Source organism: Anolis carolinensis, chromosome 1 (assembly GCF_035594765.1).
Source record: "Anolis carolinensis isolate JA03-04 chromosome 1, rAnoCar3.1.pri, whole genome shotgun sequence".
NCBI lineage: Eukaryota > Metazoa > Chordata > Lepidosauria > Squamata > Dactyloidae > Anolis > Anolis carolinensis.
In genome coordinates this window covers 25,512,943-25,537,100 of record NC_085841.1, presented here as the reverse complement: position 1 = coordinate 25,537,100, position 24,158 = coordinate 25,512,943, and the positions used below count along the sequence as shown (strand labels likewise).

At 40.2% G+C, this 24,158-nt stretch overlaps 1 protein-coding gene across 1 annotated transcript in view; it reads left to right on the top strand.

Moving 5' to 3' along the window:
• Window positions 1-3,590: 3,590 nt before the first annotated feature.
• slc3a1 (solute carrier family 3 member 1) overlaps window positions 3,591-24,158 on the top strand; it is a 28,852-nt gene continuing 8,284 nt past the window's right edge. Inside the window, exons 1-7 of the mRNA XM_008115722.3 lie at window positions 3,591-5,845; window positions 10,033-10,212; window positions 11,440-11,594; window positions 19,090-19,215; window positions 21,616-21,735; window positions 22,895-23,019; window positions 23,637-23,835. Of these exons, the coding sequence (XP_008113929.1) occupies window positions 5,413-5,845; window positions 10,033-10,212; window positions 11,440-11,594; window positions 19,090-19,215; window positions 21,616-21,735; window positions 22,895-23,019; window positions 23,637-23,835 (1,338 nt within the window). The 5' untranslated portion in view covers window positions 3,591-5,412. The remainder of the gene's footprint in view (window positions 5,846-10,032; window positions 10,213-11,439; window positions 11,595-19,089; window positions 19,216-21,615; window positions 21,736-22,894; window positions 23,020-23,636; window positions 23,836-24,158) is intronic.

Genomic DNA, 24,158 nt, shown 5'->3' with positions numbered 1-24,158 from the left:
ATGTAGGACACGGTCTTACTCTAGGTTAGGAGAGAGAATCATACATCCCTCCCAGCTATCATTGAGCTGTAACTCACAGCAGCCCTATGGACTACATAGTCAAAGGCAAGGCATGCTAGAAGCTGCAATCCAGCAATATCTAGATGACCACACAAACTCTATTTTCTGTCTATGTCATGGGCTGAGACATTTTCCATCACTAACTTGCCAGTCCTTTTCACCAGCCACACCAAAGGTTCAAGTGGAGTCCTTTTGCATATTGGGATAGCCAATATTCCAGAAGACAAGAGCAGAATTCAAAATGATCTTAACAGATTAGAGAGATGGGCCAAAACTAACAAAATGAAATTCAACAGGGACAGATGCAGGATACTCCACTTAGGCAGAAAAAATTAAATGCAAAGATACAGATAGGGGACGCCTGGCTCGACAGCAGTACGTATGAAAAAGATCTTGGAGACCTCGTGGACAACAAGTCAAACATGGGCCAACAATGTGATGTGGCAGCTAAAAGAGTGAATGGGATTTTAGCCTACATAAATAGGAGCATAGTGTCTAGATCCAGGGAAGTCATGCTCCCCCTCTATTCTGCCTTGGTCAGACCACACCTGGAATACTGTGTCCAGTTCTGGGCACCGCAATTGAAAGGAGATGTCAACAAGCTGGAATGTGTCCAGAGTAGTGTGACTAAAATGATCAAGGGTCTGGAGAACAAGCCCTATGAGGAGCGGCTTAAAGAGCTGAGCATGTTTAACCTGCAGAAGGGAATGCTGAGAAGAGGCATGATGGCCATGTATAAATATGTGAGGGGAAGTCATAGGGAGGAGGAAGCAAGCTTGTTTTTTTGCTGCCCTGGAGACTAGGACATGGAACAATGGCTTCAAACTACAGGAAAGGAGATTCCACCTGAACATCAGGAAGAACTTCCTCACTGTGAAAGAGAGCCGTTTGGCAGTGGAACTCTGCCCTGGAGTGTGGTGGAAGCTCCTTCTTTGGAGGCTTTTAAGCAGAGGCTGGATGGCTATCTGTCGTGGGTACTTTTAATGTGATTTTCCTGCTGCTTGGCAGGGGGTTGGACTGGATGGCCCACAAGGTCTCTTCCAACTCTATGATTCTATGATTCTATGAAATCATGTGACAGTAATTAAAACAATAACAACAAATGCTCAGTTGCAAATATTGAACAGGCCTTATATCCACTTCTCAAGAGATGTATGCACAGAAATAGAACCTTCGTTTATTGGTTTTAATTTCCCAGTGAATCAAGGGTGAGGAATTTTCAGGGAGGTGAAGTGGTAAGATAGAACCGTTGACTTGGAAAAGACCACAAGCGCCATTCAGTCCAATCCCATTCTGCCATACAGGAATACACAAAACCCCCAACAGATGACCATCAAGTCTTTTCTTAAAAGCCTCAAGAGGAGATTCTATTCCAAGGCAGCATATTCCACTGCTGAACAGCTCTTTTCTTTAGGAAGTGCAGTAATGTACAAGTTAAATATTTTCCTGTAATTTAAATCTATTGTTTCATGTCCCTAGTCTCAGGAGCAGGAAAACAAGTTAATGTTGTCTTCAATATGTCATTCTTTCAAATATGTAAACATTGCTCTCAGGTGATATGAACAGCCATTTTACTGGCAGGTGATGCGATCTTTAATTCTACCCATAAACGATGTAATAAATCAAAGCATTCAAGGACATCAGCAACTGTTTGCATGGTCTGAGTATTAAACACAATAGAGCCCTGGAAGATTCCATTACAACATGATGCCACACAAGATTCTCAAATTCTTCATAGTTCTGCAAAGGAGTGTTATTGAAGGTCTCTCCCCCCCCCCCCCGTCCCCCCCCAAAAAAACCTCCCTGCATATAATAATATAATAGCACAACCAAAGGAAATGGATCAACCTTGCCCTCTTCCTGGTGTGCTGGCTTCCTACATGCAAGGAGAGGAGCAGCAAATGGGCATACGGGGAAATACATTGTAAACTAAAATATGAGAATCTTGCTTATCTGAGTTCGGACAATTTCCCTAGCTAGCTCACCATTGTCTATCTGATTGGTATCAGACTGGTATGGTATCTGCTGCTTCATCCTTTTGAGGTGGAGATGCCAGAGGTTGCATGCAACTCCTAGTACCAAAAATGCAACCTGTTACAGAACTATAATCCTTCCCTGAAAGTAAATTTGGAAGGTTGAGGACTGCTTAACCCGCTAGGGAGACATCGAGGGGCTGCTGCTACAATACATACATAGAATTTGCGCCCGGGTGGCAAGCAATTGTGGCATTTTCTCCATGTTTTGGTTTCAAAAAAGGCCCTCTTCTGGGACTAATTTGATCCAGGAAGGTCTTAGAATAATGGAAATGCAGGCAGTACACAAGTTTTGAACAAGATATGTTTTGTAGGTTTGTCTTTAAGTTGAATTTGTATGTAAGTCAGAACAGGTACATTTTTAGTGTAACTCCAGCCATACACACACATGCACACACACAGAGTTCTTGATAGCATAGGGAACGGTTAATACCCTCGTGGTGCTTGTTTTTCTGCCTGTGCCCCTCTTCAGAGGATTTCACCTCATTTTCTGACCCTGTGATAACTGGATTTTGAAAAAAGTGGCTTCTTCTGGAAACAAGGCTTGGTAAGAAAGTGTCAGTAGAGCCCCCTCTTCCTCATGGTAACTTTCAGGAGAGAATTTCCCTTTTGCTCACTTCCTGGGCCGGGGAGCCACCATCAAGAAGGCCCTTTCCCTCGTCCCCACCAACTGTGCCTGTGACAGTGGTGGGAGCGAGACGTTGTTTTGAATCCTCGAGGTCTAGTGATCCCCAAACATGGTGGACATTCTCTATACAGCACCTCGAATGCACGTCTGGGGGGGGGGGAGGGGGGAATGAAAATATTTTTGATGGGAGGTGAAAATGTGGCCTAGAGGAGCCCATATATGGGCTGCAGGCCACACTTTGGCCACCCCTGCCTTAAAGATTTCTTCCATCCCAGTAGGCGTTTCATCTCTTTCCTAGCAAAGTGTGCAGTTTTTCTAGGCCAGTAGGTTATCTCTTAGAAAAATAAAACTCTAGAAATAACAGATTTGGATTTAATATACATGCAACTTAGACATTTCCAACACAAATGTAAACGTTTACTTGAATACAAGTTCGCTTTGAAAGCAGTCCATTTTAAACAAAAAGATCCACGAGAAAGGAGTCAAGCAGCAAGAGCAGTTGAATTTACCTAACACTATGGGTTTTCACCTGGACTGCAGGGTTTTTTTTCCATGTCAGGAGCAACTTGAGAAACTGCAAATCACTTCTGGAGGGAGAGAATTAGCTGTCTGCAAGGATGTTGCCCAAGGGACGCCCGGATGTTTGATGTGTTACCATCCTGTGGGAGGCTTTTCTCATGTCCCCACATGGGAAGTTGGAGCTGACACATGAGAGCTCACCCACTCACTGGATTCAAACCGCCGACCTTTAGGTCAGCAGTCCTGCCTGCACAAGGGTTTAACCCATTGCACCACCAGGGGCTCCTTGACTACAGGTTGAAGAGCTGGATAGGTTAGGTGTTCACAGTGACTCCTGTACCATGGTGAGAATATTACTTTTCTGTTTAAATAAGATTTATTGTTTAAACTTAAAGTTATATCTCAGATATAGCATATACACATTTTATGCAAATCTCCTTTAATTCTCTTTAACATTCTCTCACCCCCCTTATTTTTTTGTTTTGTTTTGTTTTTTGAGGAGGGAACAATGTATTTTTTTCTTCTGTGGCAAACTTTGAAAAACCAGAGATGCCAATAAGTAATCTGGTCATTGGGACATGTTAAGTGGCCACCCTAGACTCCCGTATTTTAAGACCCCTGGGCAATCAATGGATGTACTATTTGTTTTATTTATTCTCCATTAAAATATTTCTATCCTACACTGTGTATGGTATACAGTATAACCATTTTGAACTTAAATTATAAAGCAGTACCAAAATTAAAAAATTAAACAGTAACAGATAAGTTCAACAATGCAAAAGCATGTCAGACAATATACAACAAAAGTAAACGATTTAAAGGCATGAGCGTGTAAACCTGGATAAAATAACTAGCCCCCACATTCTTTAACAAAAGCCATTTTTGTTTGTTTTTGTTTTTTGGTATTATAGCTGTAGACACAAGATAGCCCTCCAAAAGGAGGACCTTCCATAACTGAGGTGCCGCAGCAGAGAAGTCTCTGTCTCATGTCCTTACACAGTATATTGATCCAGCAGACTTTAATCCATAGAGAGGTACTCCATTTAGAGATTAAATGTCATCATGGGGGCCTTGAATATTGACCCTGTTTGTTTGGCCGGTGAGTCCAACCTTTTAAAACCAGCATCGTGTGGTTTCCAGAAGAGGCTGCAATCTTACAACTGCTGCATTTTGCATTACTGTAGCTACAGGCTTCTATCATCCTCAAAAATGGTCCCATAGGAGAATGCATTGCACTAGTTATTTCAGGAAGTTAACAGCGCATCTGCTACTGAAGTTGGGTTATCCCTGACCAAGAAAGGCCATAGACTAGTTGAAATGGACTAGTTGAAACGGACTCCATAGTACACCTGGCCTCCAGTGACAGAGATGAATCTAGGAATACTCCCAAGCTACATAGCTGTTCTCTACAGGACCTAACCCATCCAACAAAGGCCATTTATCCAATTACCTGACCAGAGAACTTCTAATCCACAGAGCACCCATCTTATTGGAATTCAGATTTGGTTTATTGGCCCTCATTCATCACATTACAGCATCTAGGTATGGATTCAGCCCTTGTGCAACTCCAGTAGACTCTGCCAACAAGGAGAAATAAAGTGGAGGGTCATCAGCTTACTGAGAGCATCTAAACTGAGGACTCTCAGTGATTTCATATAGATATTAAACTGCACATGAGATAAGATGGCATCTGTGGCACTACATGGCTTAATAGCCATAGTAAGAATAAAGACACAGTGTCCTAGTGGCACTGTCTGAAGTTAGCCCTATAGATACAATAAAACTAATACGTAGATATAACACTGGTTGCCTTGCCTGAAAGCGTTAAAAGCCATTTATGTCCTGACAAAAAGGACTGGGCAGGAAGCAGTCCTATTCAATTGCTTTACCTGAAGTGCCATGCCTTTTTTTTGAAGTGTTCTTGGAATGAGTAGAACCTTTGTTCTCTTGCAAAAGTCTGGCACTTTGTGAGGAAAAACTCTTTTGTTCAAAGGGGTTGGAGCACTTGATGCTCTTAGCCTTACCCAGACTTTGGACTGGTCCGTCGGGTTTATTTTTAAACCAGAGAGTAATGACACTAACCGAAGGTATTTCAGCGAGTGAAGGTTTTCTTCCCTCCTCCTCCCAGCCTCAGCAAGTCATCTAAGAGGGATAAGGGAGAACGGAGTGGAAATGGTTGACCAAGAAAGCAAGCGGATCTCCCTTGAGATGAACAAGAAGGAAGGTGTGGAGAACAATGGGTTCATCCAGAGCGACGAGATGGAGGTGGAGGAAATGGAAGCAGGTGCCAACAGCCTTGAAGCCTCGCCAAAACAGTGTGCTGTTGGTGTGAGTTTAGGAACTATGCAAGAATTAACTCTACGGCCTTATGCTGGGATGCCCAAAGAAGTCCTGCTTCAGTTTTCAACTCAGGCACGCTACCGAGTTACCAGAGAAATACTTTTTTGGTTGATCATTGCTGCTTCCCTGGTGCTTGTGGCAGCTACCATTGCAATCATTGTCATGTCCCCCAAATGCCTTGGCTGGTGGCAAGCTGGCCCCATCTACCAGATCTATCCTCGGTCATTTAAAGACACCAACAAGGATGGAAATGGCGATCTCAAAGGTAAGTTTGTGTGATGTTCCTGTTGTAGAGAAAGTTAATACAGGGTGAAGCTTTGATTGGGTGTTCCTACATGGCAAGAGGTTGGACTGAGTGGCCTTCGTTGTCTTTTCTAACTCGATGATTCAATGAAGTTGCATAGATATAATTACCCAATAGAAAATGTTTTGAAATAAAAGATATTTGGGAAATGTGTTGTTAAAATACAGCACAGCTGTCTGTGAGACAAGGAAGTTTACTCAATGTGTAGGACCTTGTAGGAAAGGAGATATTTAATGGTCATCTGGAAATGCTAGTTTTAAAATTCCTATCAGATTGGTAATTAGTAATGTAACAAAGATTATAAAATTCTGAGATGAAAGACACCACATTCTGGAAATCCCTCCAGTATTATTCACCAATGACCATTTTTAAAGTTACATATATTTACATTATTTTAACTGCATTACAATTAATCACATTAAAATTAATTGACAAAATTATGATTACGTATTATTCATAGTGGGCGAGTGAAAGCTACTTTATCAACTACAGCACCAAAAACCTCCAGACAGCATAGCTCCTGGCTATTCTGGTGATTAAATCCAGGACCTTTTGCATTTAGAGCACAGGTTCTGGCACCAAACTGTAGCTGGATTGCCTTTCTGGGGAGTTGTGAGTGAGACAGGCAGACAAGTGAAAATGTTCATGAACTGATAACTCTCACTTATTATTGGCAAGTTGCACAATGCTAATAATAATAATAATAATAATAATAATAATAATAATAATAATAATAATAATAATAATAATATATTTATATCCCACCACCATCTCCCAGAAGGACTCGGGGCAGCTCACAGATCACTCAAGGTGTAACATGCAAATACAACAAGTGCAAAACAAAACACAGACAATAAACAGTCAACATAACATCATAAATTCACAGTACCCCCTGGTAAAACAATAAAATACAGCAATTGCTGTAGGTAAAACAGTAGCATTCGATCTCAGAATTGTAAAGTGCTTAATAAAGAATCTAAGGGTCCTCAGATGTATTATTAAAGAATCTAAACATTGTCGAAGGCTTGTCGGAAAAGCCAGGTCTTTAATTGTGTGTGGAGGGTTTGGAGAGTGGGGGCTAGCCTGATCTCCCTCAAGAGGGCATTACAAAGTTGGGGGGCCACCACCGAGAAGGTCCTCCCTCTCGTCCCCACCATCCGCACTTGAGACAGAGGTGGAACCAAGAGAAGGGCCTCCCAGTTAGATCTTAAAGCCCGTGCCAGTTCATAGAATGAATATGTCCTAAGGTTTGGTATCTAAATTATAGTTTCCAGCCTGGTGCCCTAGATGCTGTTGGACTACATAGGATCATAGAATAATAGAGTTGGAAGAGACCACACGGGCCATCTAGTCCAACCCCCTGATATGCAGGAAAAGCACATGTTTGAGGAGTTCCTGGCTATTGGCTGGTGACAATGGAAGCTGAGGTCCACCAATATATGGGGAACCACGGCCTGAAACAGAATAGGACCATCTTCACACTTTCCCCATATGAGCACATTATTGTTTAGTAATTGGGTGCTAGCATAAAAAGTTATCTTCTAAGGATACATGCTGGATGATTTCAGACAAATAAAGGAAATATTCATCCCCACTGCACATCCATCCTTGGGTTGGCTAAATTTGTGGAAGTTAAGGAGGATGGTTTTGATACATTAATGGAATATGAAGTTATCTTCTTCTTTAACAGGCATAGTTCCATTGTATTGGATATGGGGGATTTAAAGTTGGGCATATTAGGAATCGTATCCAGAGCAGTCTAGTGCCTCACAAACTCTAGTATTCCACAGGATAAAGCCATAGTAGATAAAGTGGAAACATATTACTATAATTTAAAATTTACATATACAGTATTTGTTAATTTAAATGCATTACAATTAATGACATCAAAATTATGTTTTAATCACAGTGAGCAAGTCAAATCTACTTTATGAACTACATCATCGGAAACCTCCAGTGTGAAATGACCCTAGGTGTATTTTTAAAAAAACACACACACCTTTGAGAGTAGCATTTTGGGGATCCTTTAGCTCGATGTTCCATACAGCTACTATGCACCAGCCTATATTTTCTAAATGCTGGATATGACCATTTTAAATCATTAGAAATAAAGCATACACTCAACACTGTGAAACATGTGCACGGCTCACCTGGAGGCGATCTTCATCCAAAAACAAAAGAGAGGAAGTGGTCACTATGTGCAAATATAATTTCCATAAAATGTCTAGAATATTGCATGTGTAAATGCAATGTGTAGGTGCAAAGTTTAGCACCAGTGATTAAATATTTAATAATTGCAGGAAAGACTGTAACCATCTGGCTGTGATGTCTGCTAAATCTGCCATCTGGCTGCCCACATCTAGTCTGCTAGGAATGGGCAACTTTGCATACCCTCCCAACCTAAGCTTAAAGTGAATTTGAACTCAACAACTCTCCAAGCAAACAACAGCTCTCTAATGGAGGACATGTGGCTCCTGACATTTACAGAATGTCAGCTGAACCCCAAAGCTCCCAGAAAAGAATAAGTGTCATCATTAAGGCAGCTTGCTCAACCTGAACCTTAGTATCAGGCTATGAAAAATATGCACAGACATTGATTGAGACAAGGCTAAAGAACCAATTGGAAACTGGCAGAGCAATAAAGATGGTCAAAGGGAAAAGATGGTCATAAACACACAATCAATTTCCTTAATAGAAAACAAAAAGCTGTACTTTCACCCCTGGGACACACTTGCATATTATTAATATTCCAAGTTCATGTTCCTTGAATGTAGAAGTTAGAAAGTTAAGTTAATCCTGAAGGAAACAAGATTTAGGTACTTTTTCTCAAATGAGACCATTGCCTTATTAGTCTTGAGTAGAGTTAATGAATTAGCCGTGTGCCTTCAAGTTGATTTACTTACATTTTGATTCACCATTCAATAATTGATTCAAAATTTCTTCCCTTGTTAGGACTAAGCAGAAGTCCTGCATGTGTTTTCTCTGGAATAATCCTACTCTGGGGACCAGAGTTACACAGTGATTTGAGTGTTGGGTTCAGAATCTGGGATTCCAGGCTTCAAATCATAGAATCCTAGAGTTGGAAGAGATCTCGTGGGCTATCCAGTCCAAGCCCCTGCCAAGAAGCAGGACATCCTGTTCAGCCAAGGAACACCACCTTGGGCAAGTCACTCTCTCAGCTTTAGGAGAAGACAGTGGCAAGCCTATGAACAAATTGTTGACCAGAAAGCCCTGTGACAGGTTTGTCTGAAGATCAACAAAAATCAGAAATGACACAACAATAAATTCAAATACATGGAAATCTTTAGGTACCTTTCCTCCACTTCTGGTCAGCAACATGTAGGCATAGGAATTTACTTTGAGAAGAGACAAGAAATGTTATGGAATCATGGGGATTGTAGATGTACAAGGTCTTTAGCCTTCTCTTCCCAAGAGTGCCAAATTACAAATCCCAGGATCCCATAGCAGTGAGCCATGGCACTTAAAATGGTGTCAAATTGCCTTTATTTTATGTAAATGTTTCCTAAATTTCCTTCCCTCATACCCTGAGATCCCTATAACCCTCAAATATACAAAAAGGTGAACATTAAAATAGGACTACGTTTTCAATAATAGAGTATGCCCTTGTTATGGTCTGGGACTTGTTTCGCGGACACCCCCTTCCCTATGTTTACCAAAATCTGTAAATGATCGTGTCCCATTATATACAACAGTGTTAGTAAAATGGTGTCCCTTGCAAAAATTACAAAATCACAATTTGATTTGGAGGAATTTTATTAATATTCTGCAGCCATGAATGGTTGAAGAATTTGTGGCTATAGAGGGTCAACTGTTAAAATGATTCAAAACTAGACTTCGAAAGATAAAATATCATTAAAAGATAAGCTATTCCATTTTAAATGCCTACTGGAATGAGATCTTTCTAACATGTGGTGATCTTCTGGCAAACCTGTCCCCATCAGTTGTGCATGTAAGAGCATTTTTGATGATCTCCAAGACTGGGTTGGCTCTTATAGGGAGATACCTTCTGCTAAAGCCAGAGACATGATAATTGATCTTCAATATATTTTCTTTAGTGCTCAGGTAAAAGGAAATGTATGTCTCTCCACCACCTCCCCCCCCCCCCCCAAAAAAAAAAACCCCTCTAGGTATCCAAGAAAAACTGCCATATGTCGAGGATCTCAACATAAAAACAATTTGGATCACATCTTTTTACAAATCGGCGTTACAAGACTTTGGCTATGGAATAGAGGACTTTGAAGACATAGACCCGTTGTTTGGGACAATGAAGGATTTTGAAGACCTGGTGGCAGCGATCCATGATAAAGGTTGGCTTTGCTTTTAAGAAACAGTGTCTGCTTTAGAGCTTTTTTAGGTGTGTCGGAATGGTGTTGGCTGAGTTCCAGTTGAGGCCATTTTCCAATTTGCCTTCCGTAATATAAGGAGAAGCTTGATCTCATGACATAGACTTTGAGCCAAAGGCACCCTACCATGAGTGAAAGGTGATTTCATCTTACTACGTGACAGAGGTTATTGGTATTGGAAGATTTTGTAAGTTCTTCATCTAAAGTTTCTTCCCCCCATATCTCATGCCATTCTTAAAAATCCTCATAACCTTTAAATCCAGCTTTTCCAGGTCCCCAAATGTAAGGATGAATTTGGGAAAGATTCCTTCTGCATTTGGTTACTTGTACCTAAGCTATATATTTATTCCATTTCATGAAATGCTTAGGGCCTTTCCACATTGCACTGTTGTAGTGCTATTATGGGGCCCCTAGTGACGCAGCAGATTAAACCACTGAGCTGCTGAACTTGTTGACCGAAAGGTCAGTGGTTTTAATCCGGGGAGTGGGTTGAGCTTCTGCTGTTAGCCCCAGTTTCTGCCAACCGAGCAGTTCAAAAACACGCAAATGTGGGTAGATCAATAGGTACCGCTCCATGCAGTCATGCTGGCCACATGATCTTGGAGGTGTCTACAGACAATGCCAGCTCTTCAGCTTAGAAACTGAGATGAGCACCAACCCCAAAGTTGGACACGACCAGACTTAATGTCAGGGGAAAACCTTTATTTAGTGCTATTATTCCACTATAACTGCCTTAGCAACATCTTATGGAAGTTTAGGGAAGTGGTATTTAAAAGTCTCAGCCAGAGAGTTCCAGTGCCTCACCAAACTACAAACACCATGGTGCAGCAGTGAGCTCTATAATTGAAATGGCCATTGGTTGGGGTTTCTAGAAAACTGTGATGTTTTAGGTGCCACTTAATTCCATTTGTCTTCAGAGCCTGGATTTTCACAAATGCTTTTAACAGGCTTAATCATTCTTTGTAATAATGCTTCATATTACAGCATTTCCCCCTAAATAGGTTCAAGTGCTTCATAGGGATTAGCAAAATAATAATTACAATAGACCCCATTTGATAGGTAAACATTATGAGTTCTTGTATACCTGTCTTTAAAAAACAACCCAAAACTTAGTTCTCTGTGAGGAACAGTTCATGGTATGTTGTTCTGTGTATCTTGACTTGCTGTTTCGTGTGTCTTCTTGACATATAGGTTTAAAAGTGATAATGGATCTCATCCCAAACCATACTAGTGACAAACACAAGTGGTTTCAGCTTAGTCGCAACCGGACTGGAAAGTACACAGATTATTACATCTGGCACGACTGTATGAGTGTCGATGGGCAAGTTATACCTCCAAATAACTGGGTGAGTAAAGAATTCTAATTATGCAGAAATTGCAAATGGGACAACATGTGTTTGTGATGTAAAGGATAATAGGATTTGCTACACTGTGAAGGCAAATTGCAATAAGACTCTTTTATCTGTGAGGAAAATGTTCAGAGTCGGGCCGTAGTTACTTGAAACTACAGATACAACCAAATGCCATTACGTTACTGGATTTCCAGTTTTAGCATTCCATAGAATTGTGCTGGAGAATCTAAACATTCCCAGATAATTTACCAGGTCCTGCAGCACAACTCTGTGATAACTTTGGTGGGAAGCTTACCGTAGAAATGTCCTAGAGGAATTAGCAAAATCCTAAAGAGGTCATTTTCCCCAGGATGCTGGTAGGTGAAACCACAGGTTTTGCTGTTTGTCAGCCTTTTCCCTCCTGGTGTCTTCCAAATACATTTGGACTACAAGCACCATCACCCCTAGGCCATATCCCTGTTGGAATGATTAGGATGCTACCACAATGCTATCCAAATACATTGTTATCCAAATACATTTGGACTACATATGTACCTTTGGAGCAAGGTAGGGAAAGGCAATCCTGTAAAGTAGATCTCTTTGGCACAACTCCTGGGAATGTGTTAGCATAAGCGCGTTTAAGGACATTGCAGAAAAATGCTTCATTGAGAAACAACTTTATTTCCAGGTTTTCAAGGATACCTAGATGCCCCCGGATATAGCTCCATCTCCTTTCTATAGGGATGTCCTTGGGATACATGCAACTCAGGCCCCTTCTACACTTCCATATCTGCTTTGAACTGGATTATATGGCAGTGTAGATTTATATAATCCAGTTCAAGGCAGATAATGTGGATTATCTGCTTTGATAATCTGGATTATATGGCCTTAGTCCCCTTCTACACTGCCAAATAAAATCCAGATTATCTGCTTTGAACTAGATTGTATGAAACTACACTGCCAGAAAATCTGGGATAAGCAGATAATCTGGGATCATATCCTGGGATATAGGGCAGTGTAGATCCAACCTCAGCCTGCATAACCAGAAAACAGTAATTGTAAAAGTTTTCAAGCAAGCAACACAAATAAATAATGGGAATGAAGTCTTTGCTTTGTAATTAATAGGTTTGTCATTAGTACAAAATGGAAGAATATCAAGAACTAATGACTGACAGGAAAATAAAGTGTTATAACTATAGCTACTGCTGTTGCTTACTAGCATTAAAGAGACAGTCTTAATTAGGGGCTTAGCTTTTGCAAAGCGTCCCTACTTTGATCTTAGCATCTTAGCTTTGCCAGTTGCATTGAAGATATGCCTAGCTAGGGGACATTGATGCAGTAATTACATGGTAATTTATTTGTGTCTAGTTCTCAAATGAATACAAAGTACAAAATCCATATACAGGTAAAGTAATCTCAGTTATAAAAAACACAATTGATTATGCAAAACCAAGACTTTAAAAATAGGTACAGTACTCTTATTAAAAATTCCTTCGAACATAAATTACGACAGATAGGAAAATCTTCATAACTGCATGCCTACACATAATAAAAAATTGTTAGTATCTCTTTTGTCACATTGTCTGGCTCAGGTGTTCTACCCTCAACACATTAATACTGCCCTCATTACTGCTAATTTGGGACAAGCTAATTGAGCATGAAGCTCGGTCAGACATAGCTTTGCTCCCTCTCCCTGGACACACTATTTACCTCTGTGCTACCCGGGATATTTATTGGCTCAAACAGAGCAGTGATTAGCTGTGCAGTGTCTGGCTACGTTTGGGAAGTTGGATACATGACAAATACACAATTGTTCCAGGCCTCCAGAAATCCTGATGTGCAATATGAGAGTAGTGTATCTCACAAGCAGAGTAATTAGCATTTGCAAGCAGAGGATGAGCAACAACCAGTCCCATACCACCAGATATATTCATAGAATATCGTAGAGAAATAAAGCAGGCTTAGTTTTCTCTGTGAAAACCTATAGGATAGATTGTTTACAAATACTAAAGGTAGTGGCTCTCAACCTGTGGGTCACCAGGTATTTTGACCTACAACTCCCAGAAATCCCAGATAGTTTACCAGCTGTTAGGATTTCTGGTTGCTGAAGGCCAAAACATCTGGGGACCCACAGGTCGAGAACCACTGACTAAAAGTTTCATAACATCTCATGGTGAGAGGCTCTGTAGCATGTGTTCTTCATAGAGAAGAGAACTTTTTTTTTTGTCTCAGGAGCAACTTGAGTCGCATCTGGAGTGAGAAGAGAACTGTATACTATAAAATGAAGGAAGAACAAACTCAGAGTTACTGTAGACCAACTGATGCAAGAAGAAAAAGGATATAAACTAGGGTCTCATATACACCAGGCAGGTTAGCCTGGTGTAAATCTGGCCTGGATTAGCCCTACATCTAGCACATCCATGCTGAATCTGTATTGGCTCCAAGAAGTTATCACCTCCTCTGTATTGCCACCACTTCTGGCCAGCCACAGAGCTCCATCTAAGTGCCTGGGTGCTGCATCTGTGATGTCAGAATGGGATGATCCTATGACTAGTTAGAAGGTATATCTTCCTTCTCATTCGTCTTGTTGGGTGTGTTCAGTTCCGACATGACAGATACACAGTGGCTGGCTAAGAGCAGTTGTGGCAGCAACACAGACATGAGGCATTCTCTTTCTCTCTCTTGATCAGCAGAGGGAAGCAGTGGTGGTGGTGTCTGTCTGAACAGTGGATTGGGCTGAATTGGACACAATCCATCCGTTGAGACTGTCCCAAACCACAAGTTACTGTGGAGTTTCAAGCAAATTAAGTTGGTTTAATGCCACCTCCTAACCCCCTCCAATGGGAATTTCTCTGGAAGACACTGTGTGTTGTGCAGACTTCCTCTGGTCCGTTTTGGCTCATGTAGACAAGCCCTCTGACCAGCAAAAGGACATGAATACATGCTATACCTAAATTCTTAGAAAGTCATGCAAACTAGTTACTTCTGAGTATATACATGTGAAGGTTGCTGTGAGTCTAACAAAACCTCTGGGAGGCCCAGAAGAATGCCTCCTTCATTGTGTGTCTGCTTGAAGATAGCTGGATGATGCCTGAATATACATAGCCAATCTTGGCCACTTAATGACCATGGGAAGCATGTGAGTAAGTGGCAGGGAGGTAGTTGGACAAACAAGAAGCTATTGAGGATGAAGTCATGGGATGGCTCAGTCCACAACAACCAAAAAAGTCACACTCAGGTGCAATCTGCAGCTATTCCTGTATATGTTACAAATCAGATTCTGCCTATAGTCAGATTTCACCTAGCACAGAATCATTTAAGTAAGGAAGATTTGTAATATGTGTTAATGTAACTGTAAAAACCAACTGTTTGGGATAGCAAAGCTAACAAAACTAAATTGCCAAAATCCATCTTTCAAGTGCTATACTTTGCTTTTAAAACCAGGAACCTGACTCATTCCATTCTTTTCAAGTCTAGTTTGTTATCAGTCAAGAGTGTGGTCATGTGCATGTTTACTTCAAAGCAAACACATTTCAAATCAGTCTGTTACTCAGTAACAACATTTCGGGTCTTTTGCTGCTGTTGATCTGTGAATCTTCCCAAGTGAAAAAGACAGTGAAGTTGAACCCGCTAAAACGTGTGCACATTCATTCCAAATATTTACCCTTCCAAATGGCTGTGAATTCACTCCAAATATTTACCCTCCAAAACGTGTGTTCATTCACCATAGGCCTTGCTTACGAAAGCATCGGTTAGTATTGCTTTTCCCCCTACTTAGCTTGATTTTAATCCTTTCTGTGCCTGCCTTCCTTGATGACTTTTGTCCCGTCTTGGTACAAACCTATTGGCAGGAAAGGACACGCTGCACATGACTAGTTCATTGTGCGTTCCCCCTTTTTCCAGGGGCATCCCACCCTCGGCGCCTTCTCATCACAGCTGTCTCCTCTCCTTGCCAACCATGACATCAGAATAAAACAAACCAACTCATTGTTTGACTATTTGTGTCTGTTTCTATCACGAAAAGATGTCAGAAGCTAGTTTTACTAGCACGAACACTCTTTACTTCCCTTCTTTTAAATGTGCGATTGGAACTGTCCACATATCTCAGTTTTGGGGGAAGCTTTGCAATGTTTTGCCAAACAGTAATTTTGTTCATATCTGTAACTATAGAACACAAACTGCAGTTTCAGAAAATAAACAAACCTCCCCCCATTGTTTTATTTATGATGTGGATTGCGTGATTTTAACTGATGTTTTAATGTTGATATCTTTTTAGCTGTTTGGTTTTTAATGTGTTGTTTATTTACCGATATGTACAAGATGTGTGGCATTGAATCGTTGCCTTTGTAAGGCCGCTCTGAGTCCCCTTCGGCATGAGAAGGGTGGGGTATAAGTGTGGTAAATAAGTAAATAAATAAATGTATTTTTAACATTTGATCCCGTGGTGAACCTATATTTTGTAAAATGTGCTTTAATAAATTATTTTGTCATTTATAATACAAACTAGCTGTGCCCGGCCACGCGTTGCTGTGGCAAAATATGGTGGTATGGGAAATAAAGTATTGAGGAACTGGTGGTAGTTAAGGTAAAGGGTAAACGTTTTCCCCAGACATTAAGTCCAGTCATGTCTGACTCAGAGTGTTGGTGCTCATCTCCATTTCTAAGCCGAAGAGCCAGCGTTGTCCATAGACTCCTCCAAGGTCATGTGGGATGACTGCATAGAGCGGCGTTACCTTCCCGCCAGAGCAGTACCTATTGATGCACTCACATTTGCATGTTTTTGAACTTCTGGGTTGGCAGAAGCTGGGGCTAACAGTGGGGGCTCTCTCCGCTCCCCCAATTCAAACCTGCAGCCTTTCAGTCCAGAAGTTCAGCAGCTCAGCGCTTTAACACGCTGCGCCATCAGGGGATATTATTTCCTAAACGTTGTGAATATACAATATTTCTGATTGGTTTTTTTTGTCTGTTGGAGGCAAGTATGAATGCTGCAATTAGGAAAAATGATTAGGATGTAATGGCCTTGCAGCTTTAAAGCCTGGCTGCTTCCTCCCTGAGTGAATTTTTTGTTGGGAGGTGTTAGCTGGCCCTGATTCTTTCCTGTCTGGAATTCCCTTGTTTTCAGAGTGGTGTTGTTTGCAATATTTTATGTGCGTCTACTGTCTGTGGCCCTGAGAAAACAGAGGATTTGCCAGACTTTGATGATGGGAATACTTTGTTGGGAGGTGTTAGCTGGCCCTGATTGTTTCCTGTGTGGAATTCCCCTGTTTATTTACTGTCCTGGTTTTAGAGATTATATTGTTCTGCATTATTCTATCCCAGTAATTATTTCATATTAAAGTAGAATCTCACTTATCCAACATTCACGTATATAATGTTCTGGATTATCCAACGCAGTCTGCCTTTTCATAATCAATGTTTTTGTAGTCAGTGTTTTAAATTCATTGTGATATTGTAGTGGTAAATTTGTAAATACAGTACAGTAGAGTCTCACTTATCCAACATAAACAGGCTGGCAGAATATTGGATAAGCGAATATGTTGGATAATAAGGAGGCATTAAGGATAAGCCTATTAAACATCAAATTAGGTTATGATTTTACAAATGAAGCACCAAAATATCGTCTTAGACAACAAATTTGGCAGAAAAAGTAGTTCAATACACAGTAATGCTATGTAGTAATTACTGTATTTATGAATTTAGCACCAAAATATCACAATATATTGAAAACATTGACTACAAAAATGCATTGGATAATCCAGAACATTGGATAAGCGAGTGTTGGATAAGTGAGACTCTACTGTAATTACTACATAGCATTACTGCGCATGGAACTACTTTTTCTGTCAAATTTGGTGTATAACATGATGTTTTGGTGCTTAATTTGTATAACGATTACCTAATTTGATGTTTAATCGGCTTTTCCTGAATCCCTTCTTATTATCCAACATATTCACTTATCCTGCCGGCCTGTTTATGTTGGATAAGTGAGACTCTACTGTATATTGATAATCTTAAATTATCTGCTTAGAACTGGATTATATGAGGCCCCTTCTACACAGCTGAAGTGGATTATATGGCAGTGTGGAGTCCAGATAATCCAGTGCAAAGCAGATAATGTAAGATTATAAATGGGTTATAGAGCTGTGTAGAAGGGCCTTGAGTCTACACTGCCATATAATCCAGTTAAAATTAGATAATCTGTGGAAGAAGCCTAAGTGAGGCCTAAATCAGCCTGTCCCCTAACTGAAGCCTGGCTGTCCCTTGGCTGGTTGCTAGGCAACCAAGTGGGCAGAGATTAGCCCTCTAAACAGGCAGCAATTGGATAAAAAAAATTATTCCTCTCCCTCTAATTAGGACTTTATTTTTCTTTTCTTTTTGTTGTATCAACCTGGAGGCATGGATGATGGGTTGTGTTGTCAAATTTCGAGGTTGCGGGGCCTGTACTTTTGTTGTTTTGTCCACTGCCCTGATGCCATCACTCTTTTATATATATAGATTATGTTGGCTTCTGTTTTAATCTCAATTTGAAGAAATAACAGAAAGGTCAATTTTATGTTTTCTATTGTCCATTCTAAAGGGTTTATTTTGAACAATTGGTTATAGATTTCTATGACTTCGTCCTGAACTATACCAGGAGACAGAAAAAATATCTATGTTCACAGACAGAAAACTATGTTGCTGAATAGAGTTTGGATAAATTAATATTTTAGATGACATAATCTTCCAACCAGAATAGTCATTTTCAAAAAGCCATTTAGATTAGAAATGCCTCTCCTTTTTTAAATAAGTTATTTCTGCTGCCACTTATCCATTCCTCTTCTCAAAAGGAAGGGGCATTTTTGTCTGAAGACCAGGTATAGGGAAGAGCAAGGACGACTGCTGACCTGTTGGATATGAATCCATTGTGACTGGTATTTGGAAACATCTGGGCTCAGCTTGTAATGAGGATTTCCAAACTGCAGGATTCCTAGTGTGTATGTGTGTGTGCGCCTTCAAGTCTCCTGTTGACCTGTGATGACCCTATGGATTTCATAGGATTTTCTTAGTCGAGGAATACTGAGAGAAGATTTTTCCAATTCCTTCCTCTGAAATATATCCAAAAGCACCTGGTATTCATGGTGGTCTTCCATCCAAGTACTAGCCAGGGTTTACTTCCAAGATCAGACACTACTTAACTTTCAAGATCAGACAAACCTTGGTTGCTTAAGGGGATTTAGCCATGGACTGGAGGAATATTCCAAATTCTTTCAGTTCAAAATTAATCACTATTATTAGTGGAGACAGAAAAATAAACAACACGATGACATCACAGCATAAACAAATATTCATATTATAGGTGGAGAGATTTCAGCTGCATATGTTATGTCTATTTTTAGTTGCAATTTAATTGCTTTCTTCTATTCTACTTACAAAGAACTTTAGTTAATCATGGTATATCTGTGTTGAGCATTCTATGAATGATATTTCTATTGTCTGATAAAACAAGATACTTTGGCCATTTTGCAATCAGGTGAGCATACCAGGAAATTCCAGTTGGCAGTATGATGATGTCAGAAAACAATGCTATTTCCATCAGTTTGGAAAAGAACAGCCAGATTTAAACTTTCGTAACCCAGATGTTCAAGATGAAATTCATGTGAGTATCAATGGAATTCCTCTCATTAAGAAATGTAGACAGTCCTCCTGTCAAGCAGGATGATTTGATTCAACTAATAATCTGTTGAGGAATAATGAACATGTATTGTACTAGTTTTTATCAGTAATGTTATCTCTGATGCTCAGGTGTCGGCGGTGGCCGGGAGGGCCTTTGCACAATTAAAACTTGTGCACCAGTTGCGACCTTACCTTGTGAAGTCGGATCTGGCTATGATGGTCCATGCCTTAGTTACCTCTAGGCTGGATTATTGCAATGTGCTCTACATGGGGCTGCCCTTGAAGATGGCCCGGAAACTCCAACTAGTCCAGCGCTTGGCAGCCAGGCTTCTAACTGGAGCAAATTACAGGGAGCGGTCTACCCCCCTGTTTAAGGAGCTCCACTGGCTGCCGTTTATCTTCCGGACCCAATTCAAGGTGCAGGTGATCACCTACAAAGCCCTGAACAGTTTGGGACCCAACTACCTTCGTGACCGCATTTCCCACTATGAACCTGCACAATCTCTTCGGGGGAGGCCCTCCTCTCGTTTCCGCCTCCATCACAAGCGTGATTGGTGGGGACGAGGGAGAGGGCCTTCTCCGTGGTGGCCCCCCGGCTCTGGAACGTGCTTCCCAGGGAAATTAGGCAAGCTACCACCTTGGTAGCATTTAGGAAGAGCCTGAAAACTTGGCTCTTCACACAGGCCTTTGGATAAGCACCGCCCATCTGTATGATAAATTTTGTACCGGTGATTAATTTTTGATCGGCTGTACCTTTGCATTGTTAATGTTTCTGATGTAGCCACAGGGTTTACCCCCACTTCAAGGTGCTCTCCCATGATCTTATAGCACTTTTTAACTACTTCTTGTTTACATAACTCACTTAGCGCACTTTCGCCCAGTCCATTTTTATTATTCTATTGTTGTGTTTTAAATTATGTTTTACTAATGTTTGCTATTTTACTTTTATGTTAACTTTTAATTTTCATTTTGCGAGTGGTTTCTGTTAATTGATGTTGTTCTATGTTTGTTACTGTATTTGCCTGGGCTTTGGCCCCATGTAAGCTGCCCCGAGTCCCCTGGGGGAGATGGAGGCGGGGTATAAAAATATAATAATAATAATAATAATAATAATAATAATAATAATAATTATTATTATTATTATTATTATTATTATTATTATTATTATATTATTTTCTCAAACATCACTTCATTTATGGATGGATACTGAAGTGAGAAATTTAGAAGAGTAGAGTAGATTGGTGTAAGAACAGACTAAGTTATGGCATATCTTCAGTACAGCAGTAAAAGTTGAATATTAGAACATTCTTCCATGAAAAATGGTCCATAGAAAATTAGTTTGCTGGATATGCTAAATTTTTTCCTATGATTTACTAGTGGGTAGGAAAGTTTTACCATGGGATTCTGCCAATGAGCTGGACTATGTTTGGGTTGAGAGGGATTTTAATAAATCCCAGTCAGAGAAATCAATTAAAGAAATTATCATTGGCTGAGGACAGTAACTTGAATAAAATGTATGAAAGGAATTTAAGGTCTGGATCCATTGGTGACATTTTTAGTGTGTAATTCCATCCTACACTTGGGTATGTGTATCATTTCATTCACTGTAGAAATAAGTTTTCCTTTCTTCTCTCCAAAGCCCACCAAGGAGTCACTGTGTTGCTGTAATAACCACTTCCAATCGCCATTCCATGGCTGGTGGAGACCAGAGTGGATTGGAGAAGCATATTCCATAGTTAGATGCAGACTGACATCATGTCTTAAGACTGTCATAGGACCCCAGCAGGTCTTGGTGAAAGATGTCCATAGTCTAATTCTGGCTATGGTTATACAGCATCTGGATATAGGGACATAGCAACGTGCATCTCTAATCCTACAACCCAGTTCTTCACCAGCCATACCAAACAGTAGCTGAGCTATCACTGCAACATGGTGTGACCTAGGAGGGAGGACAGGTAGCCATAGCAGAATCATAGAGTTGGACCAGAATGCTAACACTAGCATTCCAAGCTCAGCTGGAGGGCAGGTTGGATCATACAATTTCATCATGAGGTGGGCTAGGCTCAGATAGGGTTCCCAGTATATATCAGGTCTCATTGATAATGTGAAGCCAGATTTCCTCAGCTGTATGTTTCAACACAACAATCTGTAATTTTGGAATCTCCTTGGGATGCACACTGCTATGAGCTCCCTGTGAGATACGGCTATAGGGACTGGGATTGTGACTTATTTCAATGTAATGTCACATTACACAATGCATTATTTGCCAACAAGCATCAAAACTCAACACTGCAACATTAGCTTGTGATGTTTGTGTTACTATATAGAATATGCTTTATTTGCACAATTTGGAAATTGTTTGTTGTTGTTTTTATATGTTTAGAATGTTATTAGATTTTGGCTTAGCAAAGGAATTGATGGATTTAGCATCCGCACTGTTAAACTCCTTCTGGAAGCAACGCACCTGAGAGATGAGCCTCAAGTGAATAAATCCCAAAATCCGGTAACAGTTTATATGTTTATCTTCTTGCTGGGGGAACAAATAAGTGTTTCTTGTATCTGGCATTGGTGTTATAATACTTTTAATCAGTATGCAAAGGGATATTGTAACACCTTAGAGACTGAGAAAATCTAATTGGTAGCATAAGCTAAGTCTTTTTCCTCAAATGCATGGAGCGAAGTGCCTAGGAATAAACCTTTATAGGCTGACTGTGTATGTGTGAATAGCCGTAGAAATACAAAAATTGAGGGTGTGTTGATGGGGTGACAAATTCACTTTTAACGATGGTCATAGGAGGACAAGGTTGGGAAGGAAGCTGTTTCTTAAAGGCAAGATGAGTAGATCATAATATGAATGATGGAAGGAGTTATTGGAATTTTTGACCGCGACTGTTTCACCATCTTTACAGATTTCCTTGTTTCTTTTTGAGGTGTACTTTAATCCCCACAGTAGCAGATATGTGTGTATTTTCCAGCACTGCTATATTGAGTGAGCTATCCCTACTGTAATGCTAGTTGTTTTGGGTTAGCTTGGTTTTATGTTGGGCGGTCAAGACACATCTGTGTTACAAAAGATCTCCTGTTGGTGGAGAGGGAAGCTTTTATATCTTTGTTGATATGGAGCAATACAGTAGCCTACAATTTTGGATTATCCTTAGTGCTATAGGCAAAAAGTCTGTCATGATGAATCCCTGAACTGCAAAATGTACACATGCCATTACATCATTGGGAATAGTCAGCTGCTTTGGGCCTTCATCAAGAGAGGAAAGTGGAATAACAACAACAATAATAACAACCCTAAAGACCTTGGCCAGTACTTGAAAACAATCAGCACTGACAAAATTACCATCAGTCAACTGCAAAGGGCCACCCTATTTGGATCTGCATGCATTATTCACTGATACGTCACATAGTCCTAGACACTTGGGAAGTGTCTGACATATGATCCAATACAACAGCCAGCATAGTGATCTTGTTTGCTGTGTACTAATCTTATTGTGTATCAAATAATAATGATGATGATGATATAATCATTCACCTTTTTAAGTTAGTTAACTTTTGAAAATAATGTTTCAAGCTCAGATCTCAAAACTGTTTATGTTTGGGAAAGAGTGGAAATTTCCATAGTCAGAGGATTTGTATATCTCTTATTACTCTACAAGGACAGCATCACAACCTATTCTGAACTGTACCATGACTATACCACCACCCAAGTTGGCATGCATGACATAGTCCGCAGTTTCCGGCATACAATGGATAAGTTCAGCAGCGAACCTGGGAGATACAGGTAGGAACACTGTGATATCTTCATCTCTCAAGTCTCTTCTAAGACTGTATTAAAGAAGCCTGAGTTCTTATCATAGAGCTCCTTGAATTTTGCCAGGTTTTACCAGTTGTTGTCACCTCTGCATCTGTTGCTGTGTGTGTGTGTGTGTGTGTGTGTGTGTGTGTGTAGCAGTTTCTTGGATCTCTAACAGGGCTCTTCAAGGGTTGTTTTTTATGCTGGGACATAGTTTGTACATGTGTCTATGGTTTGAAGTGCAGATTTTCCCTTCTCTGATTTTTTTTAATTTATGGAGTTATACAATATCTCTCTTCTCCATGTGGGATATGCTCCAGAATTTACCACAGAAATGGGCTAGAAAATTTCTAAAGAGGTATCCCCTCTAGGAATTTGCTAGGTTCTCTAAGACAACTTTATGCTAACATTCAGTAGATATTATCCTTTTCAATATTATACTAAAACACTTAAAAGGATCCAAAGTTACATTAGATAAATAATTATAATTCTGATCCCTTCCTCCCTTCCTCCCTTCCTCCCTTCCTTCCTTCCTACAAAATGAGTAACAAATTTGTAATCAATTGGTTAAAAAAAACCAATCCAAATGTTGCCTTCCTTTGAAGATTTATGGGAACCGAAGCCAATGATGGAGAGAACATAGAGAAAACTATGATGTATTATGGAACACCGTTTATTCAAGAAGCAGACTTTCCTTTCAATCTTCACTTCATGAACATGCAACAAGTCTCAGGGAATGCTGTTTTTGAAACTGTAGCTTTGTGGATGAAAAATATGCCAACTGGGAAATGGCCAAACTGGGCGGTAAGCTTTTGGTCTCAAGTGCTTGTAGTTGCTTTACTACTTGCTAAGCAGTCTTACAACTTCAACAGCCAAGTAATTGCTCCTTTTATTTGTTTAGAGTGCAAATGTATGGAGAAGTAAACGTACTGAGTTTAATGAACTTTTTCCTAGGTAAGCATGTATAGAACACTCTCCTGGGAATACGTCTCATTGAACTTAGTGGAAAATACTTCTGATTCGAAAGTAGATATGTATGGTTTTGTGGGGTTACTCATAGCTGTATTCTTTCTAATATGCAAAGTGTTCAAAGCACAGAAGGAATATTTAGCCCTTGTTTTAATTCA